The 16,083-nt window shown below is 35.8% G+C and overlaps 9 protein-coding genes across 9 annotated transcripts; 5 read left to right on the forward strand and 4 right to left on the reverse strand. All coding sequences in view use genetic code 12, as the record gives it.

Annotated features, from left to right (window-relative positions):
* Positions 1-77: 77 nt before the first annotated feature.
* Positions 78-1,289, forward strand: DEHA2F13046g (DEHA2F13046p; the record flags this gene model as incomplete). Its single annotated transcript, XM_460931.1, has 1 exon — positions 78-1,289. One exon carries the CDS (start codon positions 78-80, stop codon positions 1,287-1,289), a length of 1,212 nt encoding a protein of 403 aa, XP_460931.1.
* A 91-nt stretch (positions 1,290-1,380) lies between these two features.
* On the reverse strand, positions 1,381-2,334 carry DEHA2F13068g (DEHA2F13068p; the record flags this gene model as incomplete). The annotated part of the gene is made up of 1 exon (XM_460932.1): positions 1,381-2,334. The coding sequence occupies one exon, from the start codon at positions 2,332-2,334 to the stop codon at positions 1,381-1,383; it is 954 nt and encodes a 317-aa protein (XP_460932.1).
* A 573-nt stretch (positions 2,335-2,907) lies between these two features.
* DEHA2F13090g (DEHA2F13090p) lies at positions 2,908-5,343 on the forward strand (the record flags this gene model as incomplete). The annotated part of the gene is made up of 1 exon (XM_460933.2): positions 2,908-5,343. The coding sequence occupies one exon, from the start codon at positions 2,908-2,910 to the stop codon at positions 5,341-5,343; it is 2,436 nt and encodes an 811-aa protein (XP_460933.2).
* Positions 5,344-5,391: 48 nt separating this feature from the next.
* Positions 5,392-5,859, reverse strand: DEHA2F13112g (DEHA2F13112p; the record flags this gene model as incomplete). The annotated part of the gene is made up of 1 exon (XM_460934.1): positions 5,392-5,859. The coding sequence occupies one exon, from the start codon at positions 5,857-5,859 to the stop codon at positions 5,392-5,394; it is 468 nt and encodes a 155-aa protein (XP_460934.2).
* A 349-nt stretch (positions 5,860-6,208) lies between these two features.
* On the reverse strand, positions 6,209-6,586 carry DEHA2F13134g (DEHA2F13134p; the record flags this gene model as incomplete). Its single annotated transcript, XM_460935.1, has 1 exon — positions 6,209-6,586. The coding sequence occupies one exon, from the start codon at positions 6,584-6,586 to the stop codon at positions 6,209-6,211; it is 378 nt and encodes a 125-aa protein (XP_460935.1).
* A 321-nt stretch (positions 6,587-6,907) lies between these two features.
* On the reverse strand, positions 6,908-8,569 carry DEHA2F13156g (DEHA2F13156p; the record flags this gene model as incomplete). The annotated part of the gene is made up of 1 exon (XM_460936.1): positions 6,908-8,569. The coding sequence occupies one exon, from the start codon at positions 8,567-8,569 to the stop codon at positions 6,908-6,910; it is 1,662 nt and encodes a 553-aa protein (XP_460936.1).
* A 711-nt stretch (positions 8,570-9,280) lies between these two features.
* On the forward strand, positions 9,281-10,297 carry DEHA2F13178g (DEHA2F13178p; the record flags this gene model as incomplete). The annotated part of the gene is made up of 1 exon (XM_460937.1): positions 9,281-10,297. One exon carries the CDS (start codon positions 9,281-9,283, stop codon positions 10,295-10,297), a length of 1,017 nt encoding a protein of 338 aa, XP_460937.2.
* A 183-nt stretch (positions 10,298-10,480) lies between these two features.
* DEHA2F13200g (DEHA2F13200p) lies at positions 10,481-11,590 on the forward strand (the record flags this gene model as incomplete). The annotated part of the gene is made up of 1 exon (XM_002770766.1): positions 10,481-11,590. The coding sequence occupies one exon, from the start codon at positions 10,481-10,483 to the stop codon at positions 11,588-11,590; it is 1,110 nt and encodes a 369-aa protein (XP_002770812.1).
* Positions 11,591-13,120: 1,530 nt separating this feature from the next.
* On the forward strand, positions 13,121-15,367 carry DEHA2F13222g (DEHA2F13222p; the record flags this gene model as incomplete). The annotated part of the gene is made up of 1 exon (XM_002770767.1): positions 13,121-15,367. The coding sequence occupies one exon, from the start codon at positions 13,121-13,123 to the stop codon at positions 15,365-15,367; it is 2,247 nt and encodes a 748-aa protein (XP_002770813.1).
* Positions 15,368-16,083: the final 716 nt, after the last annotated feature.

Below are 16,083 nucleotides of genomic sequence, written 5' to 3' on the forward strand. Positions count from 1 at the left end.
ATGATCATCCATTCTTTCATTTACGTTCATTCGTCTAAAGTCAATGGAGAGACAAAGTAACTAGTAATATAGTAAAAATGAGTGTTGAAGCTTACAAAATTGTTGATGCTAAACCGGTTGATTCAGGTTTAGAAATTGCCGTTACATGGGAAAATGGAACCGTATCCAAATACCATAATATATGGTTACGTGACAACTGCCATTGTGAAGAATGCTATTATATTGCCACGAAACAAAGGTTATTGAACTCATGCTCGATTAAGTCTGATATAAAGGCAGCTTCTGTTGATTCAGATTCAAAGAACTTGCGAATTGAATGGAATCAGGATAGCCATAAGAGTGAATACGAAAGTTCTTGGTTGGCATTGCATTCGTACAACCCGAAACTTGTACCAAACCAATTTAAGATCAAAGGGGAACAGGAGGTCTTAAAACAGAGCTATTGGAAAGTGAAGGATATTAAAGACAATATGCCTAGCGTGGAATTTAGGGCCATTATGGACTCAAGCGACAGGACGGATAAAGAAGACGCAATTAAAGATTGGTGCTTGAAAATCTGGAAGTACGGATTTTGTATGATTGACAACGTTCCAATAAGCCCTGGAGAAACAGAAAAGCTTTGTGAGAAAATCACTTACATCAGACCTACTCATTATGGTGGTTTCTGGGACTTTACAAGCGATTTATCGAAGAATGATACTGCGTACACTAATTTTGATATATCGTCTCACACCGACGGTACTTACTGGAATGACACTCCAGGGTTACAATTATTCCATTTATTGTACCATGACGGAACTGGGGGTACTACCTCGTTAGTTGATGCATTTCAATGTGCCAAAATATTGCAAAAGGAGCATCCTGAAGATTTTGATTTGTTGACCAAGATTCCAGTACCTGCCCATTCAGCGGGGGAGGAAAAGGTTTGTATCCAGCCGGATATCCCTCAGCCTATATTCAAGCTTGACAATCAAGGTGAACTTGTCCAAGTTCGTTGGAATCAGTCCGATAGATCGACGATGGACAATTGGTCGAACCCAGAAGATGTTCCTAGGTTTTATAAGGCCATTGGTAATTGGTACAAAATTATTACTGATCCAGAAAACGAAATATTTTATCAATTAAGGCCAGGTCAATGTTTGATTTTTGATAATTGGAGATGCTTTCACTCTAGAACTGAGTTTACAGGTAAACGTAGAATGTGTGGTGCATACATAAACAGAGATGATTTCATGTCACGGTTAAAGTTATTAAACTTAGGAAGGAAGGCCGTTTTGGATTCTATTTAGTTGGTCTACATTAATAAGTTCAAAAAGTTTTTTTTTGTTTTTTTGAAATATGTAAAATTATACAATGCTCTAATCTAAAATCATATATACCTTAAGCAAAGATTGGAATCTTGTCCCAATCCCATGGGTTGTTAAATCTTAATTCTTGATCTAACTTAGAGATTTCTTCAAAGTCTTCTTTACTCAAATCGAAATCGTTTACTTCCAAGTTTTGTAATAATCTATCTGGGTTGTTAGATTTTGGAATAACAGCAATGTTTCTTTGAGAAGCCCATCTTAATAAGACTTGTGCTGGAGTTTTCTTATTCTTGTTGGCGATGGACTTGATGGTTTTGTGTTCAAACAAAGTTGGAGTGTCCAATGCCTTAGAATGCTTCAATTCCAAGAAAGATTGAGGACCAAATGACGAGTATCCGGTAATGGCAATGTTTTGGGATTGGACGTACTCGACTAATCTTGGTTGTTGTAAGTATGGATGGTGTTCAATTTGTAAGACGGCTGGCTTGATTTCAGCACTTCTTAACAAGTCATATATTAATGCACCTGAGAAATTAGAAATACCAATGGATTTGACCTTACCAGACTTGGTCAATTTTTCCATGGCTTTCCATGTATCTGCCAATGGCACATTCTCGTAGTGGAATTTGTCACCATCACCACAGTAGAATCCAGGTGGATATCTTTCTTCGATTGGGACGAACTTGAATGCAATTGGGAAATGGATCAAGAATAAATCAAGATAGTCCAACTTCATGTCACTCAATACTTTTTTCAAAGCCAATTCGACGTTCTTAGGATCGTGATAACTGTTCCAAAGCTTGGAGGTGATGAACAATTCGTCTCTAGCAACTAAACCTTCGTCAAGTGCCTTGTTAATACCTTCCCCAATTTCCTTACAATTACCGTAATCCTGAGCAGCATCAAATAATCTGTACCCAACTTTAATGGCATTGTAAATAGTGGCTGCACAAGTATCATTGTCAACTTTCCAACAACCGAAGCCAACTAATGGCATATCATATCCTGAATTTAACTTAATAGACATTTTGCTTAATCTTTTCTTTACTCGTAGTTTATAAACTTTATCGTTAATATTAAATTTTTTCCATGAAATGTGGAGGCTAATCGGACTTATTTATAGTCTGAAGCTGGTCGACTGATATCCGAGTTGCTTTCATAATCTTTTTTAATAGTGGAGCTCGATCCGATATGCATTTTTGATTAATCCGTGCCTACCCTCATGCATCATTACTCCCATTAATTGACCCGAAATACAACATGCTCGGCTTACGGGGATTGCCCCACATAATTCTCTTTATTTTTGCAAAAAATGCATTGTGATAATAAGACCACTTTGCACATCTTCACGTATTCTTTGTCGGTAGGTCTTAGAACGGAAAAGCTTTCGGTAAAGGGTGTATGTAGCCGAAGTACCAGGTAAATCTCCGGCGAAAGCTGGAGCAGAATAGTCTCGTAAAATTAATGTCATATTTAGTGTCGAATTTCACCCTTTTTTTGACAAAATTCTCGATTAATGCAACAAACCCAATTTGGATCTTTCATAAACATTGACAATATAAGATCGTTAGACATATTTGAAGATGGGTATTAGATAGTAATGATGAATAAGGAGTTAGTAGAAAGTTCATACGACATGACATCAATTCCATTATATTTGAAGATTAAAAGTCCCAAGAAGGGCAAAGAAACCTTATTTGAGACTACCGGTGAGAGGAGTATAATACTCAATGACAAACAATATGATTTCACAAAAATATTTAATGGAAGTAATAACACATACAAAGAATTGATCGATACATTTGATCCATGTTCATATTTTATATTTATGGGCCCCACAGGAAGTGGTAAGACCACAGCACTCAAGCAAGTGATCTATGAAAAGACACAGAGATTAGAAGCATCTGCGAAGGAAGCATGCATAACTGCTTTCGAAGTGAGCGAAAACAAGTACATAATAGATTTGCTTGAAACGCCAGCTAAGAAGAAAGAGTACCACAGCTCGTGCTTAGAATCTCAGTTGCATAAAAGAAAATTGAACGGAGATTCGCATCAGGTGTTGGAAGCGGTTTTCAAAAAGAGGAATACAAAGAAAACAGCTTTCAATAGTGAGTCTAGTAGATCGTGCCTAGTAGTAACCTTTTTTTATGATGATAAGAGAGTCATTTACATTGACCTCATGGGTAACGAGAAGTATGATAAATCACTGGCTTTATCTAATGCGTTTGCAAATACCAGCATGTCATCCATAACGCAATTACTTACAAACAAGGTACCTAATGGTGGAAGGTCCTCAAATCTTATAACTAATCTTATTTTCAAAAGTAATTCCCCAAGTCCAGGAAAGATCAATATTATTTTGAATGTTGATCCTCATGGAGATATTACTTTGCTCAAATCTATATTGAATAATATTGCAACTTTAGTTAAAGATTTCAAGTTAGAGAATACAACAACAAATAAGTTAGACAAAACCCCAAATATTCCCCATTACGCTAGACCCACAATTTCTTCCTTAAGTCCAACAAGGTTGGTACCAAGAATGGCATCAAGTATGAGTCCAATGCGAAAGTTAAGCTCCACTCCTTCAAAATTTAGAATGATACCGAGTTCAGACAAGCTCAGCACTGCTCCTAAATTGATGGGTTCGAGAGTACAAAAATTCCAAACACCTACAAGAAATGCATTCATTGCTCCTATTAAGATGTCACTGCCATACAAAGCAAGTCATTTGACCAACAATTTTTATGAAATTCAAATATCTAGCTTAAAAAAGACAATCAAGGATTTAGAAATTGAAATTTCAGAATTTAAGCACGAACATAAAGAAATATTACAGATGATTACGATAGAAAATCAAGATTTAAGTCACAATTTAACTTTACTGCAACCTGATAATGAATTGGATCCAAGTTCGTTAAAGGGAGAATTAAATGACTTAATTGGCATTAAGGCCATTAATGATGAATTATTGAAACAGAAAAATATTCTATGTGAAAAGGTTAATGATTTCAAGGTAGACTTTTATAAATTTAAGCTGCAGCACAGTAACTTCACAGGCAATATTGATGCATTAAAAAAGGTGATGGACTCACTTGATACCAAAAACGACCAGTTAACAACAAAAAATAAGGAATTGATTGAAGAAGTGAGTATTATCAAAGAAGATTTAAATAAAGTAATACTTGAAAATTCTGCATTAAACTCTCAACTCGATAAAGTAAGCACGCAGAATAAATCATTAATGCAAACTATTGAAGATCTCGAGAGAGAAAAAACCGAGAAACAACTTTCAATGGATAAGTTAGCTCAAGAGAATGAATTGTTGCAAAACAAAGTACTGGATACAGAGTGCTTAGTACAGAAAGTTTCAGATTTGAAACATGTTAATGATAAAAATGAAGCAGAGATTAAATCCTCTAAAGAAATAATTGCTGAACAATTAAAAGATATTGAGTTAAAAAACTCGATGATAATTGAAACCAACAAAAAAGTGACAGAGCTCACTAAATCAGCAAATTTATCATTGGAAAATCACCAGGTTATAGAGAATTTGCAAAATGAATTAACTACCATAGAATCAGAAATACAACAACTAACTTCAGAAAACAAACTTATTAGTAGTAAGCATGCAAAGTCTATTGAAGAGTTGAAAACTTATAAATATAAATTCAAGACCTTGAATAACTCTTGGGCCCAGAAATTCGATAAGATTATGAAGACAAAGGACCAAGGTATTGTAAAATTAAGGTCTGAATTAAATTCCCAAAATGTTATATCTGGTGACATGAACCGGAAATTCCTGGGATCTGATATATTTGAAGATAAGCCTCATTCCAGTACTCAAATGAAGCCTGTCCCTAGAAATAACCCTTTACAACCTTCTAATATATCAAAACTCGATAATCAGACAAATAAGACTTTTACCTTAAACAAGAATAGCCTCATAAATAAGATCAACAACCTGAGTAAAGTCAAAAAATCCAACAAGAAGAAAAGGAGCCATAAAAACACAAATAAATTACAACCTATATAGAAATAATATAATACCATTTTGTTTATTGCTAATTTTGTAGTATACAAGTTAAACTGTTCTTCTATCTGCCATGAAACGGACAATTGGACCCAATCCGGTGACTTCAACTGTCTTTTCAAACCAATGCAACAACAATCCACCTTGTTTAGCACCGTAGCTGGTACTCATGTTCTTGTACAAGTATTTGACCAATGTATCTTGTTGGTTAGAGTCCAATTGCTTGACGAAATTCGACAAGTCATTGATGTTGTGGTTATTTTTAATGGAACATAAGACTTCAAACACTGTTTCAGAATGTAATTCCTTTGTTTTTTCATCCGAAACGTATGGTGGTGTGTCCAATGCTAAAGTTAATGCTTGTAAGAATTGACCCAGTGATAATGCCGATCTACATTGCTTTGATAATGAAAGTATTTCTTCATTTGATACAGGTGGTAAATCAGGAATCAAGTCTTCTTTTGATAAATGATTATCCGTTTCTAAAGCATCGATATCAATTCTTCTCCAATTATCCATGACTCTGTTGTATTATATCTTTGATGTTGTATTAACGATAAGATAAAGGGCTCTATAATAAAATGGATCGGTGAGTTTAAGGGTGGGTTCGGTTTTGTGTTCAAATATCTTCGGAATACTTAACCAGTCTTTAAAAAGAATATAACTTAGATTGATAATTAATATACGATTTGATATAAACGTAGCAAGTATAAATGACTAATGTACAATGTCCTGGTCTATGGTTGTAATGGAAAAAAAAATTAGGCGTCCTCTCTTCAAATATATATCTGATGGACAATCGCTTCTAGGTGCATACGATAAGCATCATAAAACCATGGCAGGTTCAAACGAATGCTGAACATGTAAATCAGACTTCTGACTTCTTCACCTTCTTTGCTGATTGGTTACCTTCAGCCTCTTCTTGGTTCTTACCTTCAATTTTGATGCTATAATCTTCCATGAACTTTAAGGCCTTATCTCTTAAGGAAAGCGAATCGACAACAATCACTACGAGTCCGTCACTTCCGACTTCATACTTTATGTGCTCTTCATTTGGTATAGCAATTGTTTCGTCGAATTTATCGAAAAATTCATTCATGTCATCGAAACTTTGAACACCATCCAACAATGCTTCTTCCATGTCGCCCTCAGGACTTTCAGCAGAATTAACCACTATTATGGCTCTTAATGGATTTTCTAACTCCCCTTGTTCTTGTAAATGTGGTGGGAGCTCTTCGTCTGACATTTTAGATTGTTCCTTATATGATCTTATTACTGAGTTATAATTTAGTTTGTAGACTTCAAATGCTAAAATTATTTACGAATTTTCACGAGAACCACTTTTCAAATCTATGGACTGGTCTATCACTGATATATAGGGGCAATAAGCAATACTTTTTAGCGTATAGTCCAGGCAGTACTCTACAAAGTATAAAAGAGCTTTAAAAAAAATTGATGTCAATTACTGCATGTAAATAAAAATAGAAAAGTCGTACATTATTCAAGAACAACTAAATACAAGCCTTATAGATAGAGATTATAACTTGATCGGTCTCGACAGGTCTAGTTATTCAGCCCAGTCCTTGAATTGGTTAATTAAACCCTTGGTAGATGGGTCGTGAGTATCAACCTTTTCGTTATTGTTTTCCAATTCCTTACCAATCACCTTGGCTAAGACCTTTCCTAATTCAACACCCCATTGATCGAAAGAATTAATGTTCCAGATGGCCCCTTCAACGAAAGTAAGATGTTCGTAGTAAGCAATTAAAGAACCTAAAGCAGCTGGGGTAATCTTTTGAGCTAAAATAGAAGTGGTTGGTCTGTTTCCTGAGAAAACTTTGTGAGGAACTAAACCACCGGTGGCACCCTCTTTCTTAACTTCATCTTCATTCTTACCAACCATTAAAGCTTCAGCTTGGGCAAAGAAGTTGGAAGCCAACATCTTTTGGTGCAAGTTGTTTTCAATTGGGTTGTGGGATTGAGCAGCCAAAATAAAATCAGAAGGTATCAATTTAGTACCTTGGTGGACTAATTGGAAGAACGAGTGTTGAGCGTTAGTAGCTGGTTCGCCGAATAAGATGGTACCAGTTTCGTAGTTAGTGAAAGCATTTGCTCTGGTGACAGACTTACCGTTAGATTCCATAGATAATTGTTGCAAATAAGCTGGGAATCTGTGTAAGTATTGATCGAATGGAGCAACTAAATGGGTTTGGGCCCCAAAGAAGTTGTTGTACCAGACGGATAATAAACCTCCTAACACTGGGATATTCTCTTCGAGTGGGGTTTCGACGAAGTGCTTGTCAACGGCTTCAGCACCCTTCAAGAAGCTTTCGAAGTTGTCGAAACCAATGTAGATAGCAACGGATAAACCAATTGCAGACCAAACGGAATAACGACCACCGACCCAGCTTTCGAAACCAAACATGTTCTTGGTGTCAATACCGAATTTAGAAACTTCTTCAGCATTGGTTGATAAAGCAGCGAAATGCTTAGCAATGTGCTTAGTATCTAAAGCCTTAGCTAAGAACCACTTCTTTGCAGAGTTGGCATTAGTACAAGTTTCAGCAGTGGTGAAAGTCTTTGAAGCAATTAAGAATAAAGTGGTTTCTGGATCACATTTCTTAACAGTTTCAGCAATATGGGTACCGTCAATGTTGGAAACAAAGTGAACGTTTAAACCTGGCTTTCCGTATGCCTTTAAAGCTTCGGTAACCATAACTGGACCTAAATCAGAACCACCAATACCAATGTTAACGACATCGGTAATAGCCTTATTAGTGTAACCAGTCCATTCGCCTGATCTAATCTGGTTAGAGAATTCCTTCATGTGTTGTAAAACTTCATCAACTTCTGGGAAAGTGTCAACGTTATCGACCTTCATTTCTCTCTTAGATCTGTTTCTCAAAGCAACGTGGTAAACAGCTCTGTCTTCGGTGGTGTTAATTTTGTCACCATTGAACATAGCATCTCTTAACTCTTCAACCTTAGCTTCTTTAGCCAATTGAACTAATTGTTCTAAGATTTCGTCATCAATTAAGTTCTTAGAGAAATCGAACAAAATCTTGGAGTTGTCAAAGTTTTGAAACGTTTTGGAAAGCTTTTCAAATCTCTTTGGGTCCTTGTCAAAAGCCTCTTTGACCTGGAATTTTTCTCCCTTCGATTTGAAGGTTGCTTCTAATTTCTTCCAAGCTGGTAACTCGGTAGATAACTTAAATTCTGGTTGTGACATACTTGTTCTACGTATTGATACAATTAATTGAATGAATCGAAAGAATTGATATTTAAAGTGTTGAAGAACTTTTCGGTCAATACTACTCCAGTAATGACTTTTCCGGACTAAACTCCCACCTGCGCGAAATTGCACCATTTACCAATTACTAATTATTGGTTGTTGGCCTTTTGCATCCATTTTGGCACTTTGTAGACCATTACGGATGTCCCGCGCGTTGCCTACTTATAGCAACTTGAATACTCTAATGATATGACTATTTACTTTAAGAATAATACGAAATTCGTTCTACTCGAATGTAGTCATATCGAGAACACCATATTAGGTATAGCTTACAGGAAGAATAACAGAATTATACTTCGTCATCGAATCCCACCACTGTACCTGTATTTCATGTCTATGATATGGAATCTTGAATAGCTCATTCTACGTATTCGACGAAAGGACGAGGTAGAATTGAAGATTGAAAATTAGCTTTTATGGATTATCTTCTTTCAAGAATAATGTATATTTCTAATCCCTGGTAAATAATCTCTCTACACTATGACTCAATTGCTAAGTCATGTTTGGTTCAGCCCTTTTGCTGGAGGCTTTTATCAGACATTATGACAAATCTGGATGAAATATTGATATGCGCACAAAATCTGTTGATTTAATTTCTGGACTTAATTAATGAAGAAACAGCAAAATATAAATAAATATACAGTATAAATGAGTGGATTAGCCTCGAAATGGGCAACAGAAGAAGAATTGGTCAATAGGGCAAATACGCAGGATAATGAATCTCGAAAACATGTAACACCTAAATCGACAATTCCTAATAAAAACGATACGCCAAAGCCATTGGAGAGTAAATGGGCAAATACTTCAAGCGAGCCGGCAAATACGGCTACGCATAAGGATAATCGCAATAGGTTCGATGATTCTTCCAAATATAACAGATCTGGCAAGAAAAATAGAGGTAGAAACGATAGGAATCATGGCAACGAAGCATATGGCTCATTGCCATCACCTCCTTCGACAGCAGAACGCGATACTTCTCCAAATAATTCAAATGATTCTCATGTGCCTCGGGCCGGTTCTGGTAACACTCCAAGAGGACCTCGTGCTTATCAAACATCTGCAAAGAATAGACAAGGGAAATATGCTACAAACAAAAAAGTCGACCATGCCGAAGAATCGGAGGAAGAGAAATCCACACCGATGTCCAAAGCTGGTGCATCCTTTGCCGCAAGATTAGGCGTACCATCGAAGAAAACAGAAAATGCTACGACCAATGGCCACAAAGATGACTTCGAGAGCACGGACGAGGAAATCACTGATGAAGAGGACGATGGATTTGAAGACACACAAGACACACCAGAAAGTGAGGATGAAAAAGAAGAAAATTTACCTCCTATTACAAGTGCTGGACAGTCCCTTGCGTCTAGATTAGGTATGGTATCAATTTCTAATACTAAATCTGACCCACCAAAGCCTAAACAAAATGTCAAGCAAACTCAACTGAAACCAAGGCAGTCAAATGATCCTCCAAGACAAACAAAGACTCCAAAGGGTGCTTACCAAACCCCTAAACAGAAGCGAGAAGAACAAGTCAGGAAAGAACAGGCAGAGAAGGAAAGATTGCAAAAACAGAAAGATGCGAAGTTGAAAGAGGAGGTTCGAGACATGTTTAGCAAGCTCACTAGTTCTTCAGCGAATTGGGCAGATTTAGAAGACGAAGATTAACAATTGTATAACGTTATTGTAATTTTATAGATGTTTAGTCAATATCATGGGTAATTGTATTTATTTGCAGATTGGGCAATTAAGCAGCAAACCGTCACGAGATCGGTCCATCCGATATTTATGGGGAGACATAACTCAGTTTATCGTCTCTACTTGATACACTGAAGCTTATGATCGAAGGTAATGTACTGTCCTAAACCGGTAAGCATCTGCTTGACAGTACGGAGGCCTATTAGCAGAATATTTCGAGGGATTGGGACGTATAATAAATTTGGTAAGAGGAAGATTTCATCAATATGGATTCGGGAATATAACTCTTCAAAACAAAATTTCAAACAAGAATTTGAAAGACGGAAATACGATCAACTAATCAGAGAGCAGGTTCTCAGGTCGACCTTGCAAAATAATATGGGATTCATAAATGGTAGTTCGACAGTTCGTGATAATAGAAAGTTACCATTTAGAACAATATTGCTACTTATTATATGTTCGAGTTCATTGACAATAGGGGTTTACGTTATTAGTCAACTTGTTAAGTTTAAGCAAGATGGTAATCATAGAAGAATTTTTCTTCCTTTATGGTTTAGCGCTAATTGGCTATTTAAAAGTACATATTCATTTCCAAAAGGTTTGAAATATTTGGATAGAGAGTACTTTGACTACTCTATGGTAGAAATGAGCCAGCAAAATTCAGGTAATGATTGTTCCGATGTTGGCAATTTTATAAAGCTCCTAATAGATGAAAACATCAAATATAAAGTGCTAGAGGAGTTATCGTTGAATAATAGCATTAGGAAGATGTTTAAATTGCCATTGGGTATAGATCTTGATAGCCCTAAATTTAATATATGGCTAGAAACAAAATACCCCTCTGTATCAGGAATTCAAATAAATATGGAAAACAATAATGGTGTTTCGTCGGTAAATATGAGCTGGATTATTAAACTGTTGAATTTTAATTCTATAATAAATGATGCATTGGTGCTGGCAGGTTTAAAGCTCGATAGAATAAGCACCGATGAGTCAATAAGAGGGTCTTTTTTGGATAAAGGAATTAAAGAGGCTAAGTCTATTAATGAACATAAACACATAAATACAAACAAGGACTACGACGTATTCTTTTCAGGTGAGTTCAAAATCAAGGATAAATATAAAGTTGAGAAAGGTACTTTGTCATACAAGGGCATGTTTGATTTTAGTCATTTAATGATTAACAGAGGGGTTAAGATAATTAAAATGGACATGGTCTTGGAAACTAACGAATCGGAATCAATTAAGTACAAGGTACTTTAATGATATACTGATATTTTTATATTTCTAAACCCTTGTTTACTAGCATATACGGGTGCATGTGCCCTGTTCCTATTGGTAAAACCTTTTATTTTAGTTTCCATACAATTTGCTACCGTCTTCAAACCATCATGATGTCAGTACATAGCATAGGAACTTGATGCGGGGATTATCATTCTGAATTGTATATAAATCCTACCAAATTCTGATATTGCAGAACCGTTGTTAAGATCAAATATAATTGAGCGTTTTCATGAAGCATCTGGTTAGTAAATTCACTCCAGAAGTTGATTTAGAAACTATTGATACTACTGTATTAAGAGATATAATAAGTGCTTACAAGACTAATCTAACAGATAAAGTAATTGAATATACATTGTGTTTGAGATTGAACTCGGCAACTTTATTCAATAACATATACTTAGGACTACTAACTATTAGTCCAAGTGAAATTGATACAGGTGAAATTGTTGATATACTTGATAACCTCAAAAATATCGAATGGGAACATGAAGACAGAGTACTCGGTAGTGGGATTACTTTCGATGCTTTTGATCCTTATGAATGCGACGACGGTTGTATCTGCTCCAGTAAGCGAGAATAATTCAACAGACGTGGACTCATTGGCTCTGAAGTGGTATGACTGTTCCATAGGTGGATGCCCAGCAAACCCATGTAATGGAAAAATCTATAGCATGAGGGATGCGCATAATTGTAAAGTAAAATCTTCAGGTAAGCATTATGGGTGTCCAAAAACTGGCAAATGTTATAAAATAAATACAGCCTTGAGTTACAATATGAAAGGAGGTTTTTGTTGCTCCTAGGTATTTGCATTGATAATGAATCATTGATATCGCGATACTTCAAGTTGAAACCAAAAATAAATATGATATTATATGGCCCAATTGACGTAAATTGCTTTTCAAAGTTAGCCGTATATGTAGTTAGTTAGTGGTGGAGTCTTGATTACCTCGATTGTTCTTCAAATGTCCCAGCATCTCATTTTATAGAAGAGTTCATAATATCTCTTGAGCGATTATTTAAGCGCTCCATTTTTCGCCGCCAATAAGATGAAATTAGCCGGTGGTTAAAAGCTAGGATACAAAGTGATACTATATTCTATTGTGTAATATCAAGTAACCAATAAAGGACTCGATGTTTAAGGTCTTTGTAGTCACGGCACTTAGAAATATCGTAGGCCCGGGGCAGTAACAAATCCTGAGTTTAGAACCCTTGAAGAAGATTTATGTCATAAAATATGCACGATTTTTCTTGTAGTGTTGATCAGACAAAGCGTTGAACTCTAATGTCCGTGAGGAAAAGATATCCAAGTTGCATGCTATTTTTAACTAAAGCACAATAGGATATATCTGATATACCCGATAGCTACGTTTTCACAAGTAGAAGCCTATCAGATTACTTTGCAATATAAAAGAGAATAACATAAAATTTCATATTTAAAAAAAATATACCGTTGAACGTTTGACATGTAACTTTATTTCATTCGTAATTTGTAATATATGTAGATGTAAAATGTCCAGTATTTTCAAGATCGTAATCGATTTTGTATGGAAATATTTTTCACTGATAACGCGGCATAAATGTCAACGTTCTTATCTTGCTCCAAATGTGCTGAACCAAGACAAGCATGGTAATATGAGTGATAAAATACAAGAAAGCCATGACAAGGAAGATAATGTATCACTCAAAAAGAGAAAGATGAATCTGCAAGGCAGAGAGAAGTCGGATGAAATTACAGAAACGAATAACCGAAAATTTGCACAGGCCACTAGAACACCCAAAGCTTGTGATCTATGCCGAAAACAAAAAACTAGATGTTTCAAATCAGTTAATGATGAAGTATCATGTTCAAGGTGTATATTTCTTAACAAGGAATGCTCATTTAGCCAACGTCAAGATATTTCACAATCCCCATCTATACCAGATAATGAAATACTCAAAGATGAAAGAACAAAAACTAAGCTTGACTTAATACATGCTGGAATTAACGAGTTACTATCTATAATTAAATCCGATAATGGGAAAGTTAATATTCGTAGCAGTGATGCCGAACTCTTACTTACGGCTGGCCAGGCATTTAATGGTATACCAGGTTCCTCTTCAAGCACTTCGTCAAAAAAATCGAAGCCAAATACTCCCACAAATATGACTAGTAATGTTTCTTCTGAAATTGAGTCTCTTGTAGACACTGATTCGGGGCCATTGTTTAACTATTCAATAAATTCATTCAAAATGGCGCCATTTGCGATGGTATGCAATCAAGTTGAAACCTCCCATATTCCAAAATCGATATTAAACTTGCTTAACCTATCCACGGTTGAGAGTAGTTTAGATCAAACCCTATTATATAAACTGAACAAGGATATAATATCTTTGGGATTATTAACTGAGGCAGAAGCGGTTGATTTAATGAATAAATTTAGAAGAAATCACGGAAGGTGGGTGCTGTTTCCCTCAAATGCTCCAACTGATGTGTTGGTTGAAAGGATTAGAAATAAATCACCCTTATTGTTAACTACGTGTTGTTGTCTATCTTTGAGATACCTGTTCAAGGGAGCAAATTCTAGTCATCTCGAAATTCTTAACAAGAAGAAATCCAACTATAGATTGTTGATGAAACAACTAGCAGAAGAGTTGAATGATTCGTTGCTGAAATATACTTCCTTTCCAAAGTCTACTTTAAATAATGGTGATATCGAATTCTTGCAGGCACTAGTTCTTCTTTCAATTTATTCGTTATCATTATCATCAATTGCATCTTCCCGGTTGAGTCTTGATCTTAGTGATGATAGTGTTTTACATGAATTAAATTTAGATGCATGGTACCTTTCTAGCATAGGTTTAACAACATTCGTATCAAAAGCTACGTTTGGAACATTGTTACAAAAGACCAAGAACACTGGTAACGTAGACTTGCCATTTACTATATTCTACGATGAAATAGACAGCGAAGAATACCAAACTTTAACAACATTAAGAATATTCAATCATCTCACATTGGTACATTTGATCAACTGCATTTTCTCGGGGCGTATGTGTGTGGTTGATGAAATAAGGTTGAACTACTGTACTGCTACACTTACTTTGCCCAGTTCTACTAATTTTGACGGAAGAATGGTCAGTGAGATAAGCATATTGCTAATCACTTACAATTATATTCAGTTAAATTTGAATGACATCACTGCAACTACCCTCGAAGAATGTGAAATGAATTACAGCACCACCACAGGAAACATGAACGCATGGTACAACCAATGGGAATATATTTTCAACCAGCCGACTTTACAGTTTGTAGAACTATGTTATCACTTTTGCGGTCTAATTGTTATCTACGCCTACAATTTTCGCAGGTCCACGTTGATAGATGCTAACCCTCCCATTTTTGACATATTCGACGATAACAATGTGGATTATGTTCTACGCCATTGTAATTCTCGGTCTCTACGCGAGATGATTACACATGCCTGTCAATTGCTTAAGTTTGTCAATGTTGTAGACAGCGACTCGTACTTTGCATATTTGTCGGACCAAATCCATTTTTGCTTTTACTTCACTACGATCATTTTGATTAAAATCTTGTCATTTATAAGATCTCAGAAGCTACAAATGGTCTCTGATATGTGCAACCTCGATTCTGTTTTAAAGGATATAAACCTTCTTCTAGGAAAATTCCATACAATCCAACAGGATGACGATGATATCGTCACGAAATATGAACTTGGAATAAGGTACGCGTTGCACAAGCTGTTTGTTGAATAAGAGTCCCACACGTGTTAATTGTGAATTTTAATAGTGTTTTTCGTCTTATTTAGTACCTTGATGGACAATATTTAATCTCTCTCATGATGTGTCTCCTGCATGCGTATACTTAGAACTGAATTCGGGTATAATTCATATGTGTAAATACGTGTATGTATAGTTACATTTGGTAGCCAGTTGAGTAGATTAGATATCAAGAAGACGATTTTCTAAGTGTCAAAGCCATGTAATATTGTGATATAGCTTTGGCGTACTATTTTTCAGGACGTAAAGAAAAATCTTAATTTTGGAGAACAATGGTCTGACTAAATGAGAATTATGCAATGATGTTGTAATAATAATATGGGATATCTGGATGTCACACTAATATAGATTTACGGATCTGCGGGGACGTAAGCCTACATTGACTCGAAATATATATAAAACTATTGACTGTTGCTTCCATTGCATCTATGTTAGATTTACACATACAATTATAAGAAATGAGATTATCAACAGGATTTATTACAGCCGCATGTGGAGCGAAGGTTCTTGCTGCAGATGCCACGGGCTATTTAGGTCAATTGACAGATTTATATGAGAGTTATGGTACAGATGCTGTCAAGTCTATTGCTGATCTCTATCAAACTGACAATTCATTTTTGCAACAATATCAGACGATTGCAGAAGACCTTACTAATAAACCATGGTATTCTGACCTTGTGCAAGTCACTGAT

The sequence above is a fragment of the Debaryomyces hansenii genome (genome assembly GCF_000006445.2).
Source record: "Debaryomyces hansenii CBS767 chromosome F complete sequence".
Taxonomy (NCBI): domain Eukaryota; kingdom Fungi; phylum Ascomycota; class Pichiomycetes; order Serinales; family Debaryomycetaceae; genus Debaryomyces; species Debaryomyces hansenii.